The sequence below is a fragment of the Gracilinanus agilis genome, chromosome 5 (assembly GCF_016433145.1).
Source record: "Gracilinanus agilis isolate LMUSP501 chromosome 5, AgileGrace, whole genome shotgun sequence".
NCBI lineage: Eukaryota > Metazoa > Chordata > Mammalia > Didelphimorphia > Didelphidae > Gracilinanus > Gracilinanus agilis.
This window is the reverse complement of record NC_058134.1, coordinates 40,008,382-40,034,723: the sequence shown is the minus strand read 5'-3', so window position 1 is coordinate 40,034,723 and position 26,342 is coordinate 40,008,382. Positions and strand designations below refer to the sequence as shown.

The 26,342-nt window shown below is 38.7% G+C and overlaps 1 protein-coding gene across 1 annotated transcript in view; it reads left to right on the top strand.

Moving 5' to 3' along the window:
* The window catches only part of PIK3R4 (phosphoinositide-3-kinase regulatory subunit 4), a 65,145-nt gene that overhangs the window by 3,267 nt on the left and 35,536 nt on the right, over positions 1 to 26,342 (top strand). The window contains exons 3-7 of the mRNA XM_044679878.1: positions 2,359 to 2,941; positions 4,697 to 4,831; positions 8,488 to 8,709; positions 20,876 to 21,049; positions 23,361 to 23,506. Of these exons, the coding sequence (XP_044535813.1) occupies positions 2,359 to 2,941; positions 4,697 to 4,831; positions 8,488 to 8,709; positions 20,876 to 21,049; positions 23,361 to 23,506 (1,260 nt within the window). The remainder of the gene's footprint in view (positions 1 to 2,358; positions 2,942 to 4,696; positions 4,832 to 8,487; positions 8,710 to 20,875; positions 21,050 to 23,360; positions 23,507 to 26,342) is intronic.

Genomic DNA, 26,342 nt, shown 5'->3' with positions numbered 1-26,342 from the left:
TCATCCCTCACCTGGCATCATCATTTGTCTGGAACAGTCTGAAGCCTGGAATTGGGCAAGAAAGCCTCTAACCTCATCACAAGAGCATTAGCTTTTACTGTGTAGAAGCCAACTGATGCTGCCTCCCTTCTTAGGCCTAAAGCCTTTTTGATTTAATTTCACACATGGTACTGGTTTATCTGGTGTCCCCTGGTGTCTTTTAGGAGTGCTCTAAATTATAGTCAGGGAGGAAAAGAAGAAGAGAAATGTAGGAAATGAGACAAGGCCACAGACATAGCTCACTGTTATTTGTCCTTAACAACTAGTGGGGATCAGAGGTTGTCATCTTAGCATTCCAGGGCCATCCCTACCTCAAAGACCCCTGAGGTCTATACTTTTGAGTGAGTTGAGGAGACAGAACCACCAATAGTATCATAGCCTAGGGAACTGAGTCATTTTGCCCTGAGGGAATAATAATATAACAATAATAATAGCAGCCAGCATTTTTGTTGGCTGCTCTGTCCCAGGTGCTTTACAACTATCTCATTTGATTCTCAACCTTGAGAGGTAGATGCTGTTGTCTCTATTAAAGAGTTAAGAAAGCTGAAGCCAATAGTTTAAAGTGTTTGGCCAGAGTCATATAACTAGTTACTGGTCTGAGCTCAGGTCTTCTTAATTCCAGGCATAGCCCTTTATCCACTGGACTGTCTAGCTGCTTAGCTGGGCATCAGGATATCAAAGCAGAATACAGTAACTGGTAAACTTTAGTCACTGAGAAAAGGTTGGGGAATATGTTAGCATATTCTCTTTAAGACAAGGAAGCTTGTTCTACATTTTGTATTTCCATGTAAACTAAATGATATGCTTAAAGAATCAAGCTTCATTTACCTGGACATCTTACTCTTGGATGATGCCACATAAATTAATTTCATTTTAAGTGTGCAGTTCCAGACATTCTCAGGATTCTTACCACCTCTTTCAGATGATACGTTGGTGCCTTCATTGGCTGTTTCTTTGATCTAATACCTAGACCATATCCTTAGATCTGAGCATTCAGCAAGCAGATAATGGAACTTATTGTTGTGATTGATTGATGGACTAGAGAACATATAGTTTTGAGAAGAGAAGGATGAGCAGGGATATACTTTCTGTCTTTAGTTATTTGAATGACTGTAGAAAAATTAGCCTAATTTTAAGAACACCAGATTTCAGTTCACTAAGTGCTGTAAAAGATGGTATGGACTTACCTATCTTTTAAAACAAAACAAAACACCTTCCATTTTAGAATCCATACAAGTGTTGATTCCAAGGCTGAAGAGTGGAAAGGGGTAGGTACTTAGGATTAAGTGATTTGCCCAGGGCCAGACAGCTAAGAAGTGTCTGAGACCAGATTTGAACCCAGGACCTTTGCAGGCCTGGCACACCATCCCCTTTGCCACCTAACCTTTTCAGTTAGTGAGCTCTCTGTCACTGGTAGTATTCAAGTGAAGCTAAATCTCTTCCTGTCATAGATGTTGGAGAGAGAGAGAGAGAGAGAGTGTGTGTGTGTGTGTGTGTGTATGTGTGTGTGAGAGAGAGACAGAGAGAGAGAGACAGAGAGACAGAGAGAGAGAGACAGAGACAGAGAGGGAGGGGTGGGCTAGGAGGTCAGATTAGATGACCTGAAAGGTCCTTTTTGACTTCAGGATGTTAGGATTTTGTCATTCTAAATATCTGATGACATCCAAGAACATATAGCCAGATTTTGGAAACAGCTGATAAAGACTTTGAACCTTTCTTGTGGGACAGAACATACAGTAAAACCTGAGATAATGACATACTTAAATAGAACTCAATACCTTTTCCAAGTGATATATAGATATGACATCATCATTAGTAATTTTTAAAATTGTTGTAGAGTTTATACATTTGAATCCTTCATCGCACCATTTTTTATAAAATAAGCATAGATCCACCAACCAACAGAACTGATGAACCTCTTTTTTTCTTCTTTCCATCTCTGCCTCAATTTGGATAACTATCATTTCTTGCTGAATTTTTGACTTCCCAATCATCTTTGGTGGTCCAATGAGATCCAGGTGGCAACTTGGATGGCTCATTTATTACTGACATGTATTGATTAGTTAACTCTAGTACCTAGCTTTATATCCATGACATCTTTGCATCATTCACACTGTTCTCTGGTTCTGTGGTGTCCTCCAGGCCTATCAATGTGGGCAAAAGGACATTAGCTTGGACTTCCCCTGGCTGCTGCGTTGCTCTGAGGATATTCTGTTATGAATTTCCATCATAAAGTTTCTCATGTCATTTTTCATCTTAGCTTTATTAGGATTTCTAACCACCTGTCTATTCTCTTTGATTCATGCATGCTTGGTGCAGGTGACCCAAATGATCCATTGTGAGCCTGAGAAACGTTTAGAGGCTGAAGATTACTTAAAGCAACAGCGTGGCAATGCCTTCCCTGAAATATTTTACACGTTCCTCCAGCCTTACATGGCCCAGTTTGCTAAGGAGACATTTCTCTCTGCTGATGAGCGTATCCTGGTCATAAGGAAGGATTTGGATAACATTGTCCACAATCTCTGTGGACATGACCGAACTGAAAAAGCTGAGGGCGAGACGAAGGAGAACGGGCTGGTGATTCTGGTGTCTGTCATCACTTCTTGTCTGCAGACCCTTAAGTCTTGTGACTCTAAGCTGGCCGCTTTGGAGCTCATCCTACACTTGGCCCCAAGGTTGAGTGTAGAAATTCTTCTGGATCGCATCACACCTTATCTTTTGCATTTTAGCAATGACTCTGTGCCCAGGGTAAGGGCAGAAGCTGTGAGGACACTCACCAAGGTTCTGGCTCTTGTCAAAGAGGTGCCCCGAAATGATATCAATATCTATCCAGAGTATATTTTGCCAGGAATAGCGCATCTGGCTCAAGATGAGGCCACTATTGTAAGGCTTGCTTATGCCGGTAAGAGTTTATCCTCTATTGATTTTATATAGACATTTTTGTACATCAGTGACTGTAAACCTTACAGAATTCTTTTTGATTCTAGTAGGAATTAAGGTTTTTCATATAAAACTAAAGTCACATATATTTAAAAAGGTGTTTTGAGATGATGTTATAAGGTTACAACTTTAATGACTTCTAGATGTCTTCCTACTCTTTTTTTTTTTTTAATTAAAACTATTGTATTGGCCCAAGTGACTTGTCCAGGGTCACACAGCTAGGAAGTGTCTGAGCCAGATTTGAACCTAGGACCTCCCATCTCTAGGTCTGACTCTCAATCCACTGAGCTACCAGCTGCCCCTGAGTTCCTTCACTTGACATTTTTTAGAAGTAGCAAGTAATGATTGGAGAGAACAGATTTTTAGGACTTCATAGGGAATTGTTAAGTTACACATTTATGGAATATAGAATTAGCTTAAATATGTAAGTAAATTAACTGACATATCAAATTAAGTAAAACCAAACCATACCAAGCAGAGCAAAGAAAAAATTCTCCACGGTCGGTGTCAGAGACAAGACAACCACAGTTGGTTCAGAGACCAAGGAAAGGGAAGCAGTGCAATCATTCCTCTGTGCACCCAGGAGTCAGCATTAGTGCTCACGTGGCATTGGCTCCAAGAACGCACAGCCTCAAGGTCTCCCAACTGGAATAGCTTTGAAGGCTTTGGAGTATTTGGGTAAAAAGTGTTCCAGGTGTGTCAGTAGAGCTTCATCCTGTTACATAGCATGATACAAGGATCAAGATTCATTAAGATTAAGCCCTTAGCTCCTTAGTCTGTTAGCTGGAAGCTAACATGCCAGTGTGTAAAGTGAACCTGGGAAATTCATCCCCCTCCAATGATGCTAGTGTAAGTTGCCAATTTAATCAGACCATCTTCTAATCTAGTGACTCTCCTTTCTCAGGATCGTGTTCACCTGTGAGCCCATGCCAAGAGGGGACTCTTAGGCAAGATAAAGCTTTTTGACCCAACGTAAATTGGTGTTGATAAAATAGGCCATTGGGTGAAGAGCCAGGACAAAGGGTAGTTATTCCCATAGAGTGGTATCAAATGGAAGAGACTTGCCCAGGGACACACATGAAGATGATCAAAGCTTAGAGTTGACCCTCTGAGGGGCCTGGCCTTGGTGTAGTGTGACCTCTGACATTTCCATTCTGTGAAATGAGGGTGGGTGAGAGGAGAGAAAGATCAAAGAAGCCCCTGACTGCTGGGAGGGGAGATGAACAGAGAACTAGCTTTTTCCTCCCTGATTCTCTTCTTAAGATCAAGCCAGAGATGGTAGCACCTGCAGCAGAGTCTGCGAAGATACTTAACAGGCGCCTGGACTGAGTGCCCTGGTCAGATAGATCGGCTGATGGGCATTGTGTAGAGAGCAGACTTTAGGGTGGCACTCAGTATGATGTATTCACACAGGTTTTATCAATGGCATTGTTTGGGGCAACATTTTTGGAATATATAACATGTAGCTTTGGGGCTTAGGTTACAAGAGGATGTTGCCTTCTGAGGTTCATAGTTTTGAAAGTAAACTGAATTACGAGGTTAGTAATTGGAAGTTTGACTGACTTGGTTATTTTGATAATGTATTATACAGCTCAAACATTTTCCTTAGTGACAGGATTTTTGGAGGGGGGATGGGCTAGTACAGAATGAAAATTATTCTGGTATAAGATTATATTAATAAAGATTATTGTTTTCATTGTTTTTCTTCATTTTATAGAAAACATAGCATTACTGGCAGAAACTGCCTTGAGATTCCTGGAGTTGGTACAGCTGAAAAATCTCAATATGGAAAATGACCCAAATAGTGAAGAATTAGATGAAGTTTCACACCCCAGTGAAAATTATGACACAGGTAATTGGCTTTCATTTTCAGGCTGACTTTCCTCTCAGAGAGGTTCTGGACTAGGCGGTTCAGCCCTGACCAGGGGGAGGAAGTCTGAAACAAAGCTGGGAAGTGAGCACACTTCCTCCCTTACTCTGTAACCAAATAGTGACCATGCTTTTACCTTGCTTAGTAATTCCATATTCAGATTCTAATTTTTATATATTTTTTCACATTTTAGATATTATTTTATTTCTATATTTCTCCCAGGGAAACTTTAATTGCGTCAGTATTTCTGTCTTTTTTAAACCTGCAAGTGTTAACAGTAGTTGAGAAATCCTAACTTCTGTACCCCCCCATCTAAATGTATTTTTTTTTTAAACCTTTACCTTCTGTCTTGGAGTCAATACTTGTATTGACTCCAAGGCAGAAGAGTGGTAAGGGTTAGGCAAGGGGGGGTCAAGTGACTTGCCCAGGGTCACACAGCTGGGAAGTGTCTGAGGCCAGATTTGAACCTAGGACCTCCCTTCTCTAGGCCTGGCTCTCAATCCACTGAGCTACCCAGCTGCCCCCCATCTAAATGTATTTTGATGTCTTTAAATAATAAATAATAAAGCCTTTGCCTTAGAACTTCTCTGTGAGCTTCCTTTTCAGAACTGGTTTCTTTTCTCTGTTTGGTAGCTACAGTAAGGCTCCCTGTTGTCCAGGACCCCATTTTTTTCCTTTTAGCACCCATCACAGTATTGAGCACATTGTAATGCCTAGAATAGATGCTCACCAAAAAATGAATGAAAGGATTCAACTCATCCAAAGAAATGCAGACTTGCAGAATGGTGGAGCTCAAGAAGATCTTAGAATTTATTTTATAGCTGAGGCCCAGAGAGGTAAAGTGATGTGTATAAGGTCACATGGTCAACAAATAGCAGTGATCTTTGAATTACACTGAAGGCTCAGATGAATAATAGAGTCCTAAGGTGTGTGACTGCATAAGGCTTTTTAATAACACAGTGTGGAATCACTCTTATTTTGGGAACAAATGAAAAGCTCTAGTTGGATATTTGATTAATCAGTATTTGAACATGTGTATTATGTGCCAAGCACTGTGCTGGCTACTGAGAAGACAAAGAATGAGACAATTGACCCTTCTGATGGAGCTTCTGTTCTACTGAGGATGGCATGTACATATATAAGTATGTAGAGAATAAATCTGGAAAGAATAATATGTCTGTTGGGAAGAGAGCACTAGCAATGGAGGAGAAGATCAGGAAAAGTAGGACTTGAGCTGGGTCTTGAGAAGAATTCTGTGAAGCAGAGGTGAGAGTGTGCTCTTGAGACATGAAGGATGGTTGGCATGGTGAGATGGTGTGCACGTGTATGGGTAGAACAGAGATAAGATCAGTTTGGCTGAACTGTGAAATGTGGAAAGGAGAATACTGAATGAGGTATAAAGGAAAATATTGTATGATGTAGCAGTAAAGATTGGTTGGGGGCCCGGCTGTGAAGGGAAGAGTTTAAATGCATTTGCTTCTAGAGGCCATGACTATGCACTGGAGTCTATTGAGAAGGGAGTAGCACAGTCATATGTGCACTTCAGAAAAATCCTTTTGGCAGCTGTGTTGGGGGAACAGGTTGAATTGCGGAGGCATTTGAAGCAGAGACCCATAAAAATGGCAATTGCAATGGTCTGGGCACAAGACGTTGAGGGCCCAAACTAAGATGGTTATTTGATAAGTAGAAAGATGGTATCAGGAGCAAGAGATGTTTTGGGGGTAGGAATGGCAAAGTTTGGCAACCGATCTGATGTGTGGAGAGTGAGTCAGAATCAGAGAGCTGAGAATGACCCCCAGATTGCTGACCTGAGTGGCTGCGGAAGTTCAGAAGAGAGTCGGCTTGGAAGGAAAGATGACGAATTCTGTTGGAGATATCTCTGGGACATCCAGTGCAAAATGTCTAAGGGATACCTAGTGATGCAGAACTGAAGCTCAGGGGAGAAAGGATAAATAGATTTATGAGTTCTCTGCATAGAAATGATTATTAAATCCTTGGGAGCTGATGGAGGTCATAGAGAAAGAGCATGGAGAGAGAAGAGGGTATAGGGCAATATTTTAGGGAATACTCAGAGTTATGGGCATGATATGGTGCAAAGCTGGTAATAGAGAGGTTAGGTAGAACCAGGAAGAAGTGGAGAGAGAAATACAGACAGTAGAGAATATCCAGGAGAAGAGAGTGGTTATCAATATCAAATGCATACCTAGATCAAGAAGGATTAGAATTTATATAAAAAAAATCATCAGATTTGGCAGTGAAGAAATTATGGGTAACCTTGGAGAGAGAAGTTTCACTTGAATGTTGAGTTTAGAATTTCAGTTGCAAAGAGTTGTGAATGAGTGAAAGAGAAGGAAGTGGAGGCAAGTAGAGGCATTTTTTTCTAGAAATGGCTGAGAATTGAGGAGAGAGAGATGTTAGCTTGAGGAGGTAGTATGGACTAGTGAAGTTTTTTTTTTTTCACTAGACTAGACTTTGATATATTTGAAGGTATTTGGGGAGGAATTAGTTAATAGGGAGAAGTTGAAGATTATAAATAGCAAGAGTTGGGATGATTGCAGATGCAGTCTCCTGGAGAAGTTGGGAAAGAATGGGATTGAATGCACATGTAGAAGGATTGGCCTTGGGATAGAGAAGGGTCATGTCATTGTCAAAGTCTAGGAGAAAGAAGAAAGTAAGACATGATGTCAAGGCATTTTGAGATGAAGAGAATGAAAGAAGCAGATAGGTATGTTGAATGGCCAGTGAAATGGCAAGATTATTAGTTGAAAGACAAAGGGATGGAAGCAGGGGGTGTGGGAGACATGAGTAGGGGATAGAAGGTTTTGATGAACATTTGTGAGGAATGAGCAAGGGAATCCCCACCTTAGAGACTGGGTAGTAGAAGGGAGGAGGTTATGGTGGTGTTGGCTTGGTAGGTGATGGTCCCCTTGGGTCTAGGTTTAGCCCTGGCCTTCCTAATGCAGGCAGCTCTGCTCTCCTTCTCTGGGATGTAGTGGAATCCCAGGCCCTCTCTTCCTGTGGCAAAAGGCCTAAGGACCCTACTACTATTGCTGCCATAGTCTCCACTGGGATGCCTGGCTCTTTAGAGATATCTGTTGTATCAACTCTTCCTGGAACTAGATTGGTTTGTTTGTTTTTTAATTGAGCCTAAATATCCAATTATTCACTGAATTAAGCCAATATTTCACTTATTTCCTGATTGAATTAACTTATGGAAGTGTTAATATGTCCTTATCTATATTTTCCCTGTTTCTTGATTCTCACGGATGGATTTTTATCACTTGGAGGGATAATGATTATGTAGGCAATATTTCTTAATTAGGATATTTTTTCATTTATCTTTTGAGGCAAAATAGAATAGCATTTCTGCCATCAGAGCTTGGGATTTTTAGAAACATTTCTAATCAGAGATCAGCTGCTAGCAGTAACATAATTTATGTATTCTTGTGAGGTAGCAAGAAGAAATGTTTTTATGGTTTCCAAAATGAGTTAATACTGACTTAAAAAAAAAAAAAATCCTTGCCTTCCATCTTAGACTCCATACTGAGTATTGGTTCCAAGGCAGAGGCTAGGCAGTTGGAGTTAAATGATTTGCCCAGGATCATACAGCCTAACTCCTTTATAATCTCTCTTTGCAGAGCTCCAAGCTTTACATGAAATGGTCCAGCAGAAAGTTGTTACCTTACTGAGTGACCCAGAAAATATCGTGAAGCAAACCCTAATGGAAAATGGAATCACTCGGTTATGTGTCTTTTTTGGACGTCAGAAGGCCAATGATGTCTTACTGTCTCACATGATCACTTTCCTAAATGATAAGAATGATTGGCATCTTCGTGGAGCCTTTTTTGACAGCATTGTTGGTATGTTTTTTACTTTGCTTTTTTAATTCACCTTTAAAATGAAATTTAATCTGTCATGTAACAGGATGACAATTTTAGAACTGGAAGGGACTTTGGAAGCCATCTAGTCCTGTTCCCTTATTTTAGAGACAAGGAAACTGAGGCCCAGGGAGCTTATATTATTTGCCCAAGGGTCAGCCATCAAAATGGCAAAGCCACGATTTCATTCTGGATCTTTTGGCTCCCTCCCTATCCAGTGATAGATTCATGAAATGTGGCAATATTGTTCTAGAATCTTTCATCCTTCATACTTGTGTTCAGTTTAAGAATCAGAGGTCTTATGGTCATGTATATACATTTTCATCCATGCAATTCTTATTTTAAATATGTTATGAAAATGTATCTAAATCTTGTTTCACACTATAATTTTTACTGGATCAGAGTGCCAGCGAATCTCTTTTGAAAGGACGTAGGGGACTTTCTAGTCCAGGGTTCTTACTCTGGGGTCCTGGAACTTTTTTTTCCTAATGCTTTAATAACTATTCAGTCTAGTTAGTTTCCTTTGCAATCTGTGTATTTTATTTTGTGTTTGAAAACTTGGTTTTAAGAAGAGGACTCTGGGGCTTCAGAGCCCAAAAAAGGGGCCCAGGATACAAAATATATTCTGGACCTTTGATCCAGCCCACTTTGTAATGAACTCTGCAGGAGCCATAACGAATGGAATTTATTTGCAGTTCTACTTGTGAATAAATCTGATTATTAAGAAGTTTTCTCTTAAAACCACGATTAAGTCTTTCTCTCTCTATAACTTCCACCCAAGCTCTGGCCTCTGGGTCCAACCAGTCCCTCTACCACATGATCACCAGATACTCAGACATCTGTCTTCCCATTTTTCCCTGTACTTTTATCACTCCACCCTTAGCACTGTGAGCTATAATTTTCTTCTTCATAGTAATTCTAAGCTTTATTTAGTTCCAGGAAAACCATTTCTAGTGTTTGTATTAAATAATAGTTCCCAATGAAATGATGAGTGGTCATCTTGGTCTTTGGGTAATCACTGAAAACGGCACACGCAGCTTTCATCTGAGAATTTAGGTTTGGATAAACCTGCACCAGTAGCCCAAAAGTCCAGTTGCCAGATTTCTCTGTGCACCCAGTTACCCAGTGGAGAAGTCAGGAAGTACAGCCCTTTTTCTACTTCCCAGCTGTGATTGGGTCGATGAAGCCTCTTGTGTGGTTACTCCTGCTGGATTAAGCTCCTCTGGCCTTGATTTTCCTCTGTGCTACTGAGTATCATTTACCCAATTCGTTTCTGGTATTAATTCTACACCTACAGTTCTTTGAAACTTTGATACCCCCCACCCCTTTTTTTTTTGCTATAATTCCCCATCATTTTTTTAAACATTTATTAATATTCATTTTTAACATGTTTACATGCTTCATGCCCCTACTTTCCCCTTCACCCCCCGCTCTACCCCTACCCATGGCCGACGCACATTTCCACTGTTTGTAACATGTGTCCTTGTTCAGGGCCTATTTCCAAATTGTTGATGGTTGCATTGGTGTGGTCGTTTCAAGTCCACATCCCCAATCATGTCCACCTCAACCCATGTGTTCAAGCAGTTGTTTTTCTCTCCTGCAGTCCTTCCTCTGAATGTGGGTAGCGTCTTTACCATAAATCCCTCAGAGCTGTCTTGTGTCATTGCATTGCTGCTGGTACAGAAGTCCATTACATTTGATTTTACCACAGTATATCAGTCTCTGTGTACAATGTTCTTCTGGCTCTGCTCCTTTCGCTCTGCATCAGATCCCGGAGGTCTCTCCAGTTCACCTGGAATTCTTCCAGTTTATTATTCCTTTGAGCACAATAGTATTCCATCACCAGCAGATACCATAATTTGTTCAGCCATTCCCCAATTGAAGGACATACCCTCATTTTCCAGTTTTTTGCCACCACAAAAAGCGCAGCTATAAATATTTTCATACAAGTCTGTTTATCTATGATCTCTTTGGGGTACGAACCCAACAACGGTATGGCTGGATCAAAGGGCAGGCAGTCTTTTATAGCCCCTTGTGCATGATTCCAAATTGCCAGCCAGAATGGCTAGATCAGTTCACAGCTCCACCAGCAATGCATTAATGTCCCAATTTTGCCACATCCCCTCCAACATTCATTACTCTCCCCTTCTTTCATTTTAGCCAATCTGCTAGGTGTGAGGTGATACCTCAGAGTTGTTATTTTATTTGCATTTCTCTAATTATTAGAGATTTAGAACACTTTCTCATGTGCTCATTGATACTTTTGATTTCTTTACCTGAAAATTGCCTATTCATGTCTCTTGCCCATTTTTCAATTGGGGAATGGCTTGATTTTTTTATACAATTGATTTAACTCCTTGTATATTTGAGTAATTAGCCCCCTGTCAGAGTTTTTGTTATAAAGATTTTTTCCCAATTTGTTGTTTTCCTTCTGATTTTGACTACATTGTTTTTGTTTGTACAAAAGCTTTTTAGTTTAATATAATCAAAACCATTTAATTTACATTTTGTAATTTTCTTTAACTCTTGCTTGGTTTTAAAGTCTTTCCTTTCCCACAGATCTGACAAGTAAACTATTCTGTGTTCACTTAACTTGTTTATAGTTTCCCTCTTTATATTCAAGTCGTTCACCCATTCTGAATTTATCTTGGTGTAGGGTGTGAGATGTTGATTTAAACCTAATAATAATCTCTGCCATATTGTTTTCCAAATTTCCCAGCAGTTTTTGTCAAATAGTGGATTCATGTCCCAAAAGTTGGGCTCTTTGGGTTTATCATACACTGTCTTGCTGACTCATTAACCCCAAGTCTATTCCACTGATCCTCCTCTCTGTCTCTTAGCCAGTTTTGATTACTGCTGCTTTATAGTATAGTTTAATATCTGGTACTGCTAGGCCCCCTTCCTTCACATTTTTTTTTCATTATTTCCCTTGATATTCTTGATCTTTTGTTATTCCAAATGAAATTTGTTATAGTTTTTCCTAATTCAGTAAAGAAGTTTTTTGGTAGCTTGATAGGTATGGTGCTAAATAGGTAAATTAATTTGGGTAGAATGTTCATTTTTATTATGTTAACTCGTCCTACCCATGAGCAATCAATGGCTTTCCAATTGTTTAGATCCAGTTTTATTTGTTTGGAAAGTGTTTTGTAGTTGTTTTCATATAATTGCTGTGTTTGTTTTGGTAGATAGATTTCCAAGTATTTTATATTGTCTAGGGTGATTTTAAATGGTGTTTCTCTTTCTACCTCTTGCTGCTCTAATGTGTTGGAAATATATAGAAATGCTGATGATTTATGTGCATTTATTTTGTATCCTGCAACTTTGCTACAGTTGTTGATTATTTCTACCAGCTTCTTAGTTGATTCTCTAGGATTTTTTAAGTATACCATCATATCATCTGCAAAGAATGATAGCTTAGTCTCCTCATTGCCTATTTTGATACCTTCAATTTCTTTTTCTTCTCTAATTGGTATTGCTAGTGTTTCTAGTACTATGTTGAATAATAGAGGTGATAATGGGCATCCTAGTTTCACTCCTGATCTTATTGGGAAGGCTTCTAATTTATCCCCATTGCATATAATGCTTGTTGATGGTTTTAGGTATATACAGTTTATTATTTTTAGGAAGGGTCCTTCTATTCCTATACTTTTCAGTGTTTTCAATAGGAATGGATGCTGTGTTTTGTCAAAGGCTTTTTCAGCATCTATTGAGATAATCATGTGATTTTTGTTTGTTAGACTGTTGATATGGTCAATTATGTGGATGGTTTTCCTAATGTTGGACCATCCTTGCATTCCTGGTATAAATCCCCCCTGATCATGGTGGATGATCTTCTTAATTACTTGCTGGAGTCTCTTTGCTAATATTCTATTTAAGATTTTTGCATCTATGTTCATTAGGGAGATTGGTCTGTAGTTTTCTTTCTCTGTTTTTGGTCTACCTGGCTTTGGAATCAGTACCATATTTGTGACATAAAAGGAATTTGGTAGGACTCCTTCTTTGCTTATCATATCAAATAATTTTTATAGTATTGGGATTAGTTGCTCTTTGAATGTCTGATAGAATTCACTTGTGAATCCATCAGGTTCTGGTGATTTTTTCTTAGGGAGTTCATTGATGGCTTGTTCAATTTCTCTTTCTGATATGGGATTATTTAGGTATTCTATTTCTTCTGCTGTTAATCTAGGCAATTTATATTTTTGTAAATATTCATCCATGTCTCCTAAATTGTTATATTTGTTGCCATATAATTGGGTGAAATAGTTCTTAATGATTGCCTTAATTTCCCCTTCATTAGAGGTGAGGTCTCCCTTTTCATCTTTGATACTGTCAATTTGGTTTTCTTCTTTCCTTTTTTCTATTAGATTGACCAGTACTTTGTCTATTTTATCTGTTTTTTCAAAATACCAGCTTCTAGTCTTATTTATTAATTCAATAGTTCTTTTACTTTCGATTTTATTAATTTCTCCCTTAATTTTTAGTGTTTCTAATTTAGTTTTCATCTGGGGGTTTTTAATTTGCTCGCTTTCTAATTTTTTGAGTTGCATACCCAATTCATTAATCTCTGCCCTCCTTAATTTGTTAATATATGCACTCAAGGATATAAATTTCCCCCTGAGTACTTCCTTGGCTGCATCCCACAGAGTTTGGTAGGATGTCTCATCATTGTCATTCTCTTCAATGAAATTGTTGATTGTTTCTATGATTTCTTCTTTGACAAATTGGTTTTGGAGAATCATATTGTTTAATTTCCAATTGGTTTTTGATTTGCCTGTCCAGGTGCCCTTACTAATTATTATTTTTATTGCATTATGATCTGAGAAGGTTACATTTATTATATCTGCTCTTTTGCATTCGTTTGCCATGATTCTATGCCCTATTACATGGTCAATCTTTGTGAATGTACCATGTGCAGCTGAAAAGAAGGTGTATTCCTTTTTGTCCCTATTTATTTTTCTCCACATATCAATTAAATCTATTTTTTCTAGGACTTCATTCACCTCTATTACCTCTTTCTTATTTATTTTTTGGTTTGATTTATCTAGATCTGAAAGAGGAATATTTAGATCTCTCACTATTATGGTTTTACTATCTATTTCCTTCTTGAGCTCTGCCATTTTCTCCTTTATGAATTTGGATGCTATACCACTTGATGCATATATATTGAGCAGTGTTATTTCCTCATTGTTTATACTGCCTTTAATCAGGATGTAATGACCTTCCCTGTCTTTTTTAATCATATCTATTTTTACTTTGGCTTTGTCAGAGATCATTATAGCACTCCTGCCTTCTTTTTCTCATTTGACGCCCAAAAGATTTTGCTCAAGCCCTTAACCTTAAACTTGTGTATGTCTACCCGCCTCATATGTGTTTCTTGTAGATAACCTATGGTAGGATTTTGGTCTCTGATCCACTCTGCCATTTGCTTCCGTTTTATGAGCGAGTTCATCCCATTCACATTCAGAGTTATAATTTTCAGTTGTGCATTCACTTACATTTTTGTATCTTCCCCTAGACCCACCCCTTCTTCTTACACTATTTTCTTTTAAACCAGTGGTTTGCTTTGAGCCGGTATCCCTTATCCCCTCCCTTGATTGACTTCCCTTTCTGTCCCCTTCCTTGTTATTCCCCTCTTTTTGTTTTTTAAAGGCCTAATGAATTCCCTCCCCCTTCTTCTCCTCTCCCTTTTTTTGACCTTCCCACTCCCCTGCTCCCTTTGGTTTAAACCTTCTGACTTTCTCAGTAGGGTTAGATAGAGTTTTTTATCCGAATGGATAATAAAGCAATTCTTCCCTCTCCGGGTTGATTACACTGAGAGTAAGGTTTGATTATTACCTCTTAATGCTCTCTTCCTCTCCTTCTTATAATAGTATTTATCCCTTCCCCTTCCCAAGCCCTCTTTGTGTGTAATAGAATATCCTATTTTTCTTATTTACTCAGATTTTTCTTGGTGTCCCCTACTATTTCCCCTCCCCCTTTCCCACCCCCCATGTTATCTTAGACCATTTAGTATCCTGTCCTCTCCCTATGAATTATTCTTCTGGTTGTTATAATAGTGAATATTATAATAGTGAATAGAGTTCACTACAGAGAATTATACATTGCATTTCTCCACATAGGAATACAGATAATTAGATCTTATTTAAGCCCTTAAAAGAGTCAAATTTAAAAAATTATGAGTTTTCTTTCTTTTCCTTCTGGTTATTATTATCTTTTCATGTTTCTCTTGATTTTTGTGGTTGGGTATCAAACTTTCCATTTATTCCTGGTCTCTTTTGTGCAAAAACTGGTAAATCTTCAGTTTTGTTGAATGCCCATACTTTCCCCTGGAAGTATATAGTCAGTTTCAGTGGGTAGTTGATCCGTGGCTGAAGGCCCAGCTCTCTTGCCTTTCTGAATATTGTATTCCAAGCCTTGTGGTCTTTTAGCGTGGAGGCTGCCAGATCCTGTGTGATTCTGATTGGTGCTCCTTGATATTTGAATTGTCTCTGGCTTCTTGTAAGATTTTTTTCTTTTACTTGAAAGCGCTTGAATTTGGCTATTATATTCCTAGGTGTTGACTTTTCTGGGTCCAGGGTAGAGGGTGATCTATGGATCCTTTCAATGTCTATATTGCCCTCTTGTTTTAGGACTTCAGGGCAATTTTGCTGAATAATTTCTTTAAGTATGGAGTCCAAGTTTCTATTAATTTCTGCTTTTTCTGGAAGATCAATGATTCTCAAATTGTCTCTTCTAGACCAGTTTTCTTGGTCTGTTACTTTGTCATTGAGATATTTCATGTTTCCTTCTATTTTATCAGTCTTTTGACTTTGTTTTATTTGTTCTTGTTGTCTTGAGAGATCATTGGCTTCTAATTGCTCAATTCAAGCCTTTAGGGACTGGTTTTCATTTTCAGTCTGGTTATTTCTGGTCTTCAGTTGAGTTGCCTCACTTTCCAATTGTGAAATTCTGCCTTTTAAGCTGTTATTTTCTTTCCAGATCTCTTCCATCTTCCTCAACATCTCATTTTTGAACTATTCAATAGCTTGTGGCCAGTTTTCATTGTTTTGGGAAGGTTTGGATACTTGTTTGTCCTCCTCTGTTGTCTGAATTTTCTCTGTGTAAAAGTTGTCGAGTGTTCCAGAGTTTTTCTTGATAATCTTTTTCTTCTGGGGTTCTAGGCTTGCCATTGTTAGCCCTGCCCCTTTTCAGCTTTGTCTTCACACTCAGGGTCTGCCTGTGCTTTCTAAGCTCCCGAGGGCTCCGGTCTCCTTGTCCTCAGCATCAAGCCTCCTGGTAGTCCCCGGTTCGAGGCTCCTTCAGCAGTCTCAGGGGCTGCTTCCACAGCCTCGCTCCCGTCTGCACCGGGCCCCCTATCAAGGTCCAAGCCTGGGCTCGAGATCGTTATTCAAGCCTAGGGCACTGCCTTCACCCACTCAGACACTCGGGAAAGTCCCTGCTTTCGAGATCTTTGTCCACGCCTAGGGCAATGTTTTCACCTGCGTAGACGCTAGGATAAGTCCATGTGAGCCCCCCAGCCACTTGGGGTCCCACGTCTTGCAGCTCTCAGGTACAAGCCCTGGGGCTGCTAGTGATTTACTGTTTGCCCCAATCCTGTTTTCACTCTTGTGCATTGGCCTTGGAGTTGTGCGTGGTGTGGGGAGTGGTGGATGGGCTTCTTCCTCTCGCGTTTTAGTGAGAGCTGTTTCACCCCTTTATAGCGTGGAAATGCCCCGATTCCGCGTACCTTCAATGCTGAGCCCTGTTGTGGGATCCCTTCGTTTGTCTGGATTCATTTTTATGTCCCCTTGAGGAGTCTGTATGCTTCGGTTAGGAGAGATCAAGCAGCTGCTCCTTATTCTGCCGCCATCTTAACCGGAAGTCTGATAAACCCTTTTTGCTTTATTTTCTTGAATTTGCCACATTTGATAATCCAGGTACTTGTTTACAAGATTATTTCGTGGTGGTTGCTCTTTCATTTACATTGTTGTAGTCATACTATATTTTGATTTTTCGATGCTTTACTTCACTTCAAATCAGTTCATATGAGTTTTTTCATGCTTCTCTGTATTTATTATATTTGTAATTTCTGACAGCACAGTAATATTCCATTACAGTCACATACTACAATTTTCTCAGCCGTTCTCCAGGCACAGGGCATCTGCTTGGTTTCCAGTTCTTTGCTACCACAACAAAATGCTCCTTGAATTATTTTGGCATATATGAGGACTTTCCAAAATAGTTGGACTGATTCATAGCTTCACCAACATTGCCCTTTGCCATTTTTCTGTGTGAGGGATGATATCAGGATTGATTTAATTTGCTTGTCTCTTCCTAGTGAGTTGAAGCATTTTTTTCATGTGATTAATAGTTTGGATTCTTTTGAGAATAGTTTGTTCATATCCTTTTTAACTTGCCTATTGGGAAAAGACTTTTGGTCTTAAGTATTGGTTAGGTAGCTAAATTAGTTATGTATTTGTTAATTATGTACTTGTTAGTTAGGTAACTTGGATGTTAAACCCACTGTCTGAGGAATTTGATGCAAAGATTTTTTTTTCCATTGAACTGTTTCCCTTATCCTGGATCATTAGTTTTGTTTGTATAGAAGCTTTCAATTTTATGTAATCAAAATGATCGATTTTATGTTTTCTAATTCCCTTTGTCCCTTGTTTTATTAAGAATCCATCTGCCTCCAGCTGGGAAAGATTTATGACCCGCTTCTCCTTGAACGTTTTTACTCCCTAGTTTTAATGCTCTCATCTTTCTCAGATTACCTGTTATTTACTATCTTGTACATGTTGTTCCCTGATAAAATGTAAACCCCTGGAGCCAAAGACTCTCCTCTTGGGGCTGGCATCTTCAGCACACCTCATATGTACAATGTCCTGCACATAGGAGGTCCACAACAAGTCCTTGTTCAGTTGCATTTTGCCAAGTCCTCATTATTGGTCTTTTATAGAAAGATAGACGTGAAGAATTTGCATGCTTTTACAGGATGAATTGTTGTTCTCAGAGTAAAAACAAAGGAGCCGCCATTCCTGCACTCCTCCTCTCTGCTTTCTGTTCACTTTTCAATTTCTGTTTGGACCTGATTGGCCACATGATTTGAAATTTGATGTTCATAAAGAAGTTTCTCTTGGTATCCATACACTGTCCTCGGAAAGAAATGTGTTTTTCCTTTTTGGGGAGGAGCAGACGTATGACGGCATTGTCAGGGCCATTTGCTGAGAGATCATTGGCCCCTGCCTGACCGTTGTCTGAGTGAGAGTGGTGGCACCCGAAAGCTTGTCCCAGGAGGCAGAGGCAGTGTCCGTGCTTCCTGTTGGGCCCTGGTGTGCAGATGGGAAACTGGAGCTTTGTGTCTGGACAAAGGTTTTTGCAGTTTAATGGTTTAGGGTTTGTTAATCTCCCGTCTACGTGTTTCCTACAGGAGGCGGAGGTTTTCTGATTCTCTTTTTGGGATTCATTGCTGTTACTTGATGATTTTAAACTTCAGTGCATTGTCATTGCTCTCCATTTTAGCAGAGTACACAGCATTTGCATTTCACCTATCAGATGAAGTGCTAGAGTCCTGGATTTTAGATGGTACAGATACTCTTCTGTATTGGGTGCTGGGGGGCCCAGGGGGTAGGGCCAATTCAGGGGCACTGTAGTACACAGAACACCAGGCCTGGAGTCAGGAAAATCTGAGCTCAAATCTGGCCTGACACGTTGTAGCTGTGTTATCCTGGGCCAGTCACTTCACCTCTATTTGCCTTAGTTTCCTTATCTGTAAAATGGGCATCATAGTAGCCCTTACCGTGTGGTTCTAAATGAGATAATTATTGTAAAGTGCTTGGCACAATGCCTGGCCCACAGAAAGTCCTGTATAAAAGTTAGTTCTTAATATTCTTAATGTCTTACATTGCATTTTCTACTTCATGTTAATGGCATGTGCCTATAAAGCCAAAAAAATTAAATAATTTTTACACTGATTAGAAGCTGGGCTGGGTTACAAACTTTGTTGTAAGATAATAGCAAATTGTAAAGCTTTAAAAGTTTGCTTCCTGATAATCCAGAAAAATGAATTATTTTAAAGTTTCTGTGAGACTTGGTGATATATAGAAGAAAGAAATCATAATAACTGACATTTATATTTTACTTTAAAAAATTTCAAAGTTATAGACATTTATTTTCAGTAACTGTATAAGTGAGGTAGATACTTTAGGCATGTTCCCTAGTTTAGAGATGAGGAAACTGAGGCCCAGCTATAAAATGACAGTCACTGTCACAGGTGAGATGTAAGCCTTGATGTGATATTGGTTTGGCCTGTCTTCTTCGGGACAGTTTGGCTATTGCACTTCTAAAAGGATTTTCTTTTAAAGCCCTTTGTGCCTGGGCTGCATCCTGTCTTGTGGCCCATGAATCCTTCTCTTTTGCTCTCCTTTCTGTTCATTACACATGGCTCTCTGTCCCCAGACCCTGTCACGTGGCATCAGCCATTCCCTATGGCCCGAGTGCAGGCCATCCTTATGTCTGTGGCATCCCTCCCTTCCTGAAGTGCTACCTTCTCTGATCTTCTCAGCCAATGGCTTCCCTCCCAGACCTTCTTGTGTTTAATGACTTTTTATTGATTTGAATTTTTCCTCTTTACAAGTGGCAGCATGACATGGTAGATAGAGACCTCAGTGCAAGTCCTGTCTGGGACACATCTTGGCTAAGTGACCCTGGGAAACCTCACAAGGCGATCCTCTAAGCCAGAGAGGCCTTTAGTTAGTAGTTCAGGAAACCAATGAAGTCACAGCTCGTCTCTGCCTTTATCTCCATTCTGGTTAGAGTCTGTATGGAGGAGGGAGAGGGAGAGAAAAAGAGTGTCTGTATATCTGTATCCCCTTATTATCTCTGTTCAGTTCAACTGTGAGCTCCTTAAGAGCAGGGATTATTTTGTTCTTTGTACCATGCACTAACAGGCCCTGAAATGCTGCTTGATTGAGATGCATAATGTGCTCGAATTAAGAAATCTATTACGGTTGGAAAGTTGGCATTGCTGAGCCTGGTCTGACTGCTCATCTGTGAGAGTATTGGTATTCTTCTGAAACCACCCCAGCAGTGCCTGGCATGCATGCTGCATTGCAGCGTCTCCTCCCGCCCGAGATGGCCAACGCACTTCCTGCCCACAATGCTTTTCATTTCCTCTCCTGCTCTACGGGCTGCCGCTTCCCTCTAAGTAGTGCTCTCTCAGAGGTTCCTAGTCTTTGTTTTCCTAGGGATGGCCCCAGAGTTTCTTCAACTGTTGGCTTAACCATCCCCACTAAATTCTCCTTTCCCGTTGTCAAAAGGAACTCTTTATTGCTTTTTTAATTTAAGGGGGCGGGGTAGAGGTCCTCTTACCATAGAGGTGTGTAGAGATTAAGCAGCCCCCAGGGACAGGAAGTAGACGGGGAGTCCCCTGCTGGCCCAGTGTCAGTTGCAGGCTGTCAGTTGCAGGCTGTCAGTTGCTGACAGGGGGGTCGTGAGTTGCAGACAGGGAGGGCTGGCAGTTGCAGGAAGTTGGCTGCTGGGCATGAGTTGGTCGTTGGGGGTTGGTTGCTGGTGGTGTCAGTTGGTGATTAATTGGTGGTTGGGATATAGATAGATAGATAGACTGATTCTGCTTGGTGAGTTAAATCGAAGGGTGATCAGCTGGACTTTCTCTAATGGCAGTTAGCAGCTGTTATAGGCAGTTACAGGTAAATATAAGCATTTTTCAGTAGTAAACTAGATTGTTAATTGTTAAAAGATGCTAGAAGTTTTCTTTTCTCTGGCTTAAAGGGATAATATTAATTTGCAACCCTATTATTCTCATTAAAACTTAAATTATTAAAAGCTACTCTCTTATTTTGTCAAAACCTCTATTTTAACCCTTATACCGTTTATGGAATTCATGTCTTTACAGCAAATGTTCAAGAACAAGTTGAAATTTGAACCATATGTTAATGCATATTTGATGTCTGAATTCTTTTGCCTCTGGCTCATGGTAATTGAATTTTGTATTGATTTCCTCGGAAGAAGAAGACATGGCATTATTTATTAGAGTAGCTTCTTTCCTCTGGCATCATTGGTCAATAGGATTGATCTCTTTAAGTTCCCTGTGTTTTTTTGTTTTTTTTTAATGATGTGTGCTTTATTATGCACTGGTTTTGTTTTTCAGGTGTTGCTGCTTATGTTGGCTGGCAGAGTTCTTCTATCCTTAAGCCTCTGCTACAACAAGGCCTCAGTGATGCGGAAGAATTTGTTATCTTTAAGGCTCTCAATGCCCTCACCTGTATGTGCCAGTTAGGACTGTTGCAGAAACCTCACATCTATGAATTTGCTTGTGATATTGGTAAGTTCCTGACTGCTCACTATCCTTTTGTATAGACTCGAAGGATACCTGGTAGAGAGCTGTAGAAATGCTTTGGCATAAGGAAGGATCAGCATCGGCTACAATTTGAAATCATTATATGGGTCAGTTCTGTTTCTCACACTTCAGCAGAGGAATGATTTCCTTGTTCTCAGCTCTTTAAGTCATTTTGGTTAGTTTCACTTGAAATCCCATGTGCTCTGAATTGTAAGCAGATCTGGCTTTTTCTTTAAAGTTGTTTATATGCTGTCATAGTCTGTTCTTGGGGTACCTCTTTAATTTGTCGTATTTGGAAGTTCATAAAATTGAAGTTCTGGGAGTTTTTCAGACAATTAAATGAGTTGATTTCATGGTCCCCAAGACACTGATCATTTATTTCCAGCTTTTAAAAATTCATTTAAAACATTGGTAGAATTAACACTGAACCAGTAAATTTATAAATATGTTAAACCTAAAGACATCTGGAACATTTTTGGTCCAATGATCACTTTTTTCATATGGCAAGCAATAGAAGAATGCCAACTGGCTTTATACTGAGTGAAAAAAAGCAAATTGGAAAAATTGCCTTTTCAGTAAAACATTGAATTGTTTTTTATCTATTTCCTCAAGGAAAATTAATATCTCAACAAATCATTAGATTTTGAGGCTGTGTTTACTCGTGGTAGTTATCAAAGAGATATGAGGAACTATGGATGTTGGTTTTTACAGAAGTTCATAAACAGATGGTCTCAGACATCGTATTTAAACTATGTAGGAGAATTGACTTTGTAGAATTTTAGAATTACTCAACTTACATGCATGATTAAGATTTGGTCTAGCTGGAGCTATTCCAAGAAACTGTCTGAGTTTTAGGATTAGATTTCATGTTTTTAAATTTCATAATTCTTTGACTTTTCATGGTGCTTGCCAATTCATCATTTAGATATAGCAGTTTTCATACTATCCTAGCCATACCCTCTGTATTGTTTGTTGCTGGTTGCCTAAAGGTGTTCTGATTCTCTGTATTTTATAATAAGGTATGTATGAATTTGTCTATTCAAAGGAATCCTTAGCCCTGATTTACAAGCAATAAGGATTTTCTACATATACATATAAGTAATAAAATTTACATTTTTAGAAAAAAGTTTCAAGTATTCAGAGAAGGTGAGTTGTCCTATGTGAAATTAACCAATATGACTTAAATAGTTGAGAAGAAAATCTTAATTTAGGGCAGCTTGATAGAAGAGCATCAGGATTGGAATTAAAGAGCTTAAGTTTAAATCACTTTTTTGTCATTTTTTACTACCTTTATGATGATGAACAAATTAATTACTCTTTCTAGGCATCAGTTTCCTTATCTTTAAAATGAAGGAATTGAAAGAGTTGACTTCTGAGGGCCCTTCCTATAAATCACAATCCTGTAAATTGTTCTCCCTAAATTAAGTCTAAACTAATAAGGTTTACTATATTTTAGACTTTATATATTAAGTCAAGTCAGGGGGAAATTACATTTTCTCTTATCTGTGTATTTTTCTTGGTCGATTGTGTCATTTGACTTTGAATTTATTCCCCCATTAGATTGTAAACTTATTGGGAGAAAGAAAAAGTAAAATAAAGTATACTTCAGTCATATCATAATTAGGGACTTAAGATCTCTTGGATGAATTTATTGTAAAAGTTGATTTTAAATTTCTGGAAGACAAGCACCATATGTTCACTTTTTCATTTTGGTTTATTTGGCAAAATCTATTAATCTGAAGTTTACTGTATTATGAAGTTGAGGTACCAGACAAAGCTTATTAAAAAAGAAATTATCAAATAAAGAAATGGGGAAATTGCTTCTTTGATTTTAAGTGACTTAGAGAATGTTTATATAAGTGATTCTAAACTACTGAAAAATAACAATTGGGACATTTCATGTATTTATCAATAAATCATATATGTAAAAGTTTTTAATTTCAATATTATAAATAGTCATCAGCTAAAACTTTTTTAGATTGTTAATGATTTGGGCTATCAATTGTCAAGTTCTTATTTACCTTCTCTATATTAGTTGGAGGTTATGTTTGTTCTTTTTCATAATATTTGAATATATTCCTATAGGAAGGAATTCAGCATAGATATCTTCATCTTAATGGAGTATATGTGTAAGGGTAATTTAATTTAGTATGTAAAAAGGACTTAATGAATTACTCTGTTATGCATGATGTCAAAGTTGGCATTGTTGGGAAAGATGTTGATAAATTCATGTTTTGGGCAGATTGTGTTGAGACTATTCCTGAGACTACTTTCATTCTCTCTTCTTTTCTTTTAGCACCCTTTCTGTGCCATCCCAATCTCTGGATACGCTATGGTGCAGTGGGATTTATAACAGTGGTGGCTCATCATTTAAACATTGCCGATGTCTACTGCAAACTAATGCCTTACCTCCATCCATTTATCACCCAACCAATAATACAGGTATAATTTTTCTGCCTTGGAATTCTTTATGTTCAGAGATTGTTGGTTAGAGAATTTTAAAAATAAATTACTGTTTCCTTAGATATTAGTATTCTTACAACTTCTTTCAAGACAGTACTGCTTTCATAGACCTGATAACAATGATAATCAAAATTAAATTGCATCTGATATGATTTTATACATTGTCTTTTAATCTTCATTTTTATTATGTAATATAGTAAAACATCTGTTGTTAGATGATATACAATCTAGCAAGGAAACATATTGATGAACCACATGTTAGTCTTCTGAGTTTTTATTGCAAGAAATGTAATTCATTTTGGCTAAAATTAGCATTTATGATTAGTTGGGAAAAGTTGTTTTCAAAAGTTTAGTGTGCAGAGGACAGAGTCAAGATGGTAGAGTAAAAAGAAGCTTTTTGCCTAGCTTACCCAGCATACCTCCTCTACAGTGATCCAGAAAATGCACTAAACTGAATGTTTATTGGGAAATTAAAGAAATAAGTCACAGCGAGTCTTTTTTTCAAACCAGGGCAGCTTAGGAAGATAGCCTAAAAGGCTGGCAGGGGTGGCAGTGGTGGGGAGCACCGTTACACCCAGGGACAGAAAGAGGAATGAGAACAACAGGGCAGAAAGTCCTGGGGCAGAAGGAGAGCTCAGGGGATCTTTGAAATATGACCGAGTACAGGACCAGGTGCCATGTGGCAGCTCTGGCCTGTTCCCCAATTCCAAGTCACAAATCCACGGCGGAGAAGAGCATTTGTCAGGAAGCATGGCCTCATTCTAGCTGTGCATTGAGCAAGGAGCAAGTTCCAGTTGTGGCCACGTGTCTCTTGGATTCTGGAGCAGAGACTTCGTTCTACTCTTGAACGCAGGGTCAAAACCTGCAGTGGAATAACCAGTGCGGAGGCCTAAGCCAAAGCAGAGCCTGCAGAGCTTTCCAGTGAGTGAACAGTGACCAAATCAGCAGCAGTCTTCTGAAAGCAGCCATGCATAAGGCTATAATAGACCTGGGTCAGAAACATGGAGCTTAGGTGAGGAGGGCAATAAACAGACCTCTCTTCAGATCCCACAGAATTGGGAGCACTAAAAATGTGTAGGCCCCCAGATTAAGCTATGAAAGTAGCAGGTGGACGTGAAAAGACAAACACTTACATCACTTCTCCCTCCACCCTTCTGGGTATACAGAGCTCAAGACTAATATAAAGTCCAAAGATTTGACCATAAAGGGTTACTCTGGTGACAGGAAAGCTTGGGACACATCCACAGGAAGAAGAGTATCACTTGAAATCACATCGACAAACAAAGCAAGTCCAAAAAGAATTCCTAGAAGAATTAAAGAGATTTTTGGAAAAAAAAATTATGAAATTCAAATGAGAGCTATGAAAGAAAGCGATAAAAAGAAAATTACACAGCTTGGTAAAAGAGGTACCTTCCTGACCTTACTGAAGAAAATAAGTCCTTAAAAATTAGAATTGGTGGGCAGCTGGGTAGCTCAGTGGAGTGAGAGTCAGGCCTAGAGACAGGAGGTCCTAGGTTCAAACCCGGCCTCAGCCACTTCCCAGCTGTGTGACCCTGGGCAAGTCACTTGACCCCCATTGCCCACCCTTACCAATCTTCCACCTATGAGACAATACACCGAAGTACAAGGGTTTAAAAAAAAAATTAGAATTGGTGAAATGAAAGCAAATGACTCCATGAGACACTAAGAAATATTAAAACAAAGTCAAAACTCTAAAAAAAAAATCTTATAGGAAAAACAGCTGACTTGGAAAACAGAGAAATAATTTAAAAATAATTTAAAATAATTTAAAAATCTATGGACTATCTGAAAGCCATGAACAAAAGAGGAACCTAGATTTCATATTTCAAGAAATCATAAAACTGCCCAGATCTCTTGGAACCAGAAGACAAAGTAGAAATTGAAAGAATCTATTGGTCATCTTCTTAGAGAATCCTTAAAATGAAAACTTCTAGAAATATTATAGCCAAATAAAAGAAATGAATAAAATTTTAGAGAAGTTAGATATAGTAGACCTAGAGAATAATAGTAATAGGAATATACCTTTCTCAGCTGTGCATAGCCTTTTCACTAACAATTGATCTATTGATGTACAAAAACCTCACAAAAAATGTAGGAAACCAGAAATCCATTTTTTCTGACCCTAATGAAATTAAGATTATATATTCAATGAAGCATAAATTAAAAACTAATTGGAACCTAAATAACTTAATCCTAAGGAATGAGTAGGTTAAAGAACAAATCATAGGAACAGTCAATTTTATTACAAATAATGCAACAGTAAACCAAAATTTGTGGGCCTTAGACAAACCTGTACTTTGGGGAAAATTTATATCTAAAGTCTTTCATCAGTAAAAGCAAGAAAGGGAAGATAATAAATTGGGCATGCAACTTAAAAAAGCCTAGAAAACCAGTAAATTAAAAATTTCAAATTAAGTACCAAAATGGAAATTCTAAAAATCAAAGGAAAGATTTAAAAATTTGATAATAATAAATTGAATAAATAAATAGAACTAGGATTTGTGGTTTTTTTAGACATTTATTAATATTTGTTTTTAATCTGTTTACATGCTTCATGCCCCTACTTTCCCCTTCACCCTCCGCTCTCCCCCCACCCATGGCCAACGCACATTTCCACTGGTTGTAACAAGTGCCCTTGTTCAGGGTCTATTTCCCATTCATGTCCGCCTCAGTCCATGCATTCAAGCAATTGTTTATCTTATATGTTTCCTCTCCTGCAGTCCTTCCTCTGAATGTGGGTAGCATCTTTACCATAAATCCCTCAGAGCTGTCTTGTGTCATTGCAGTGCTGCTG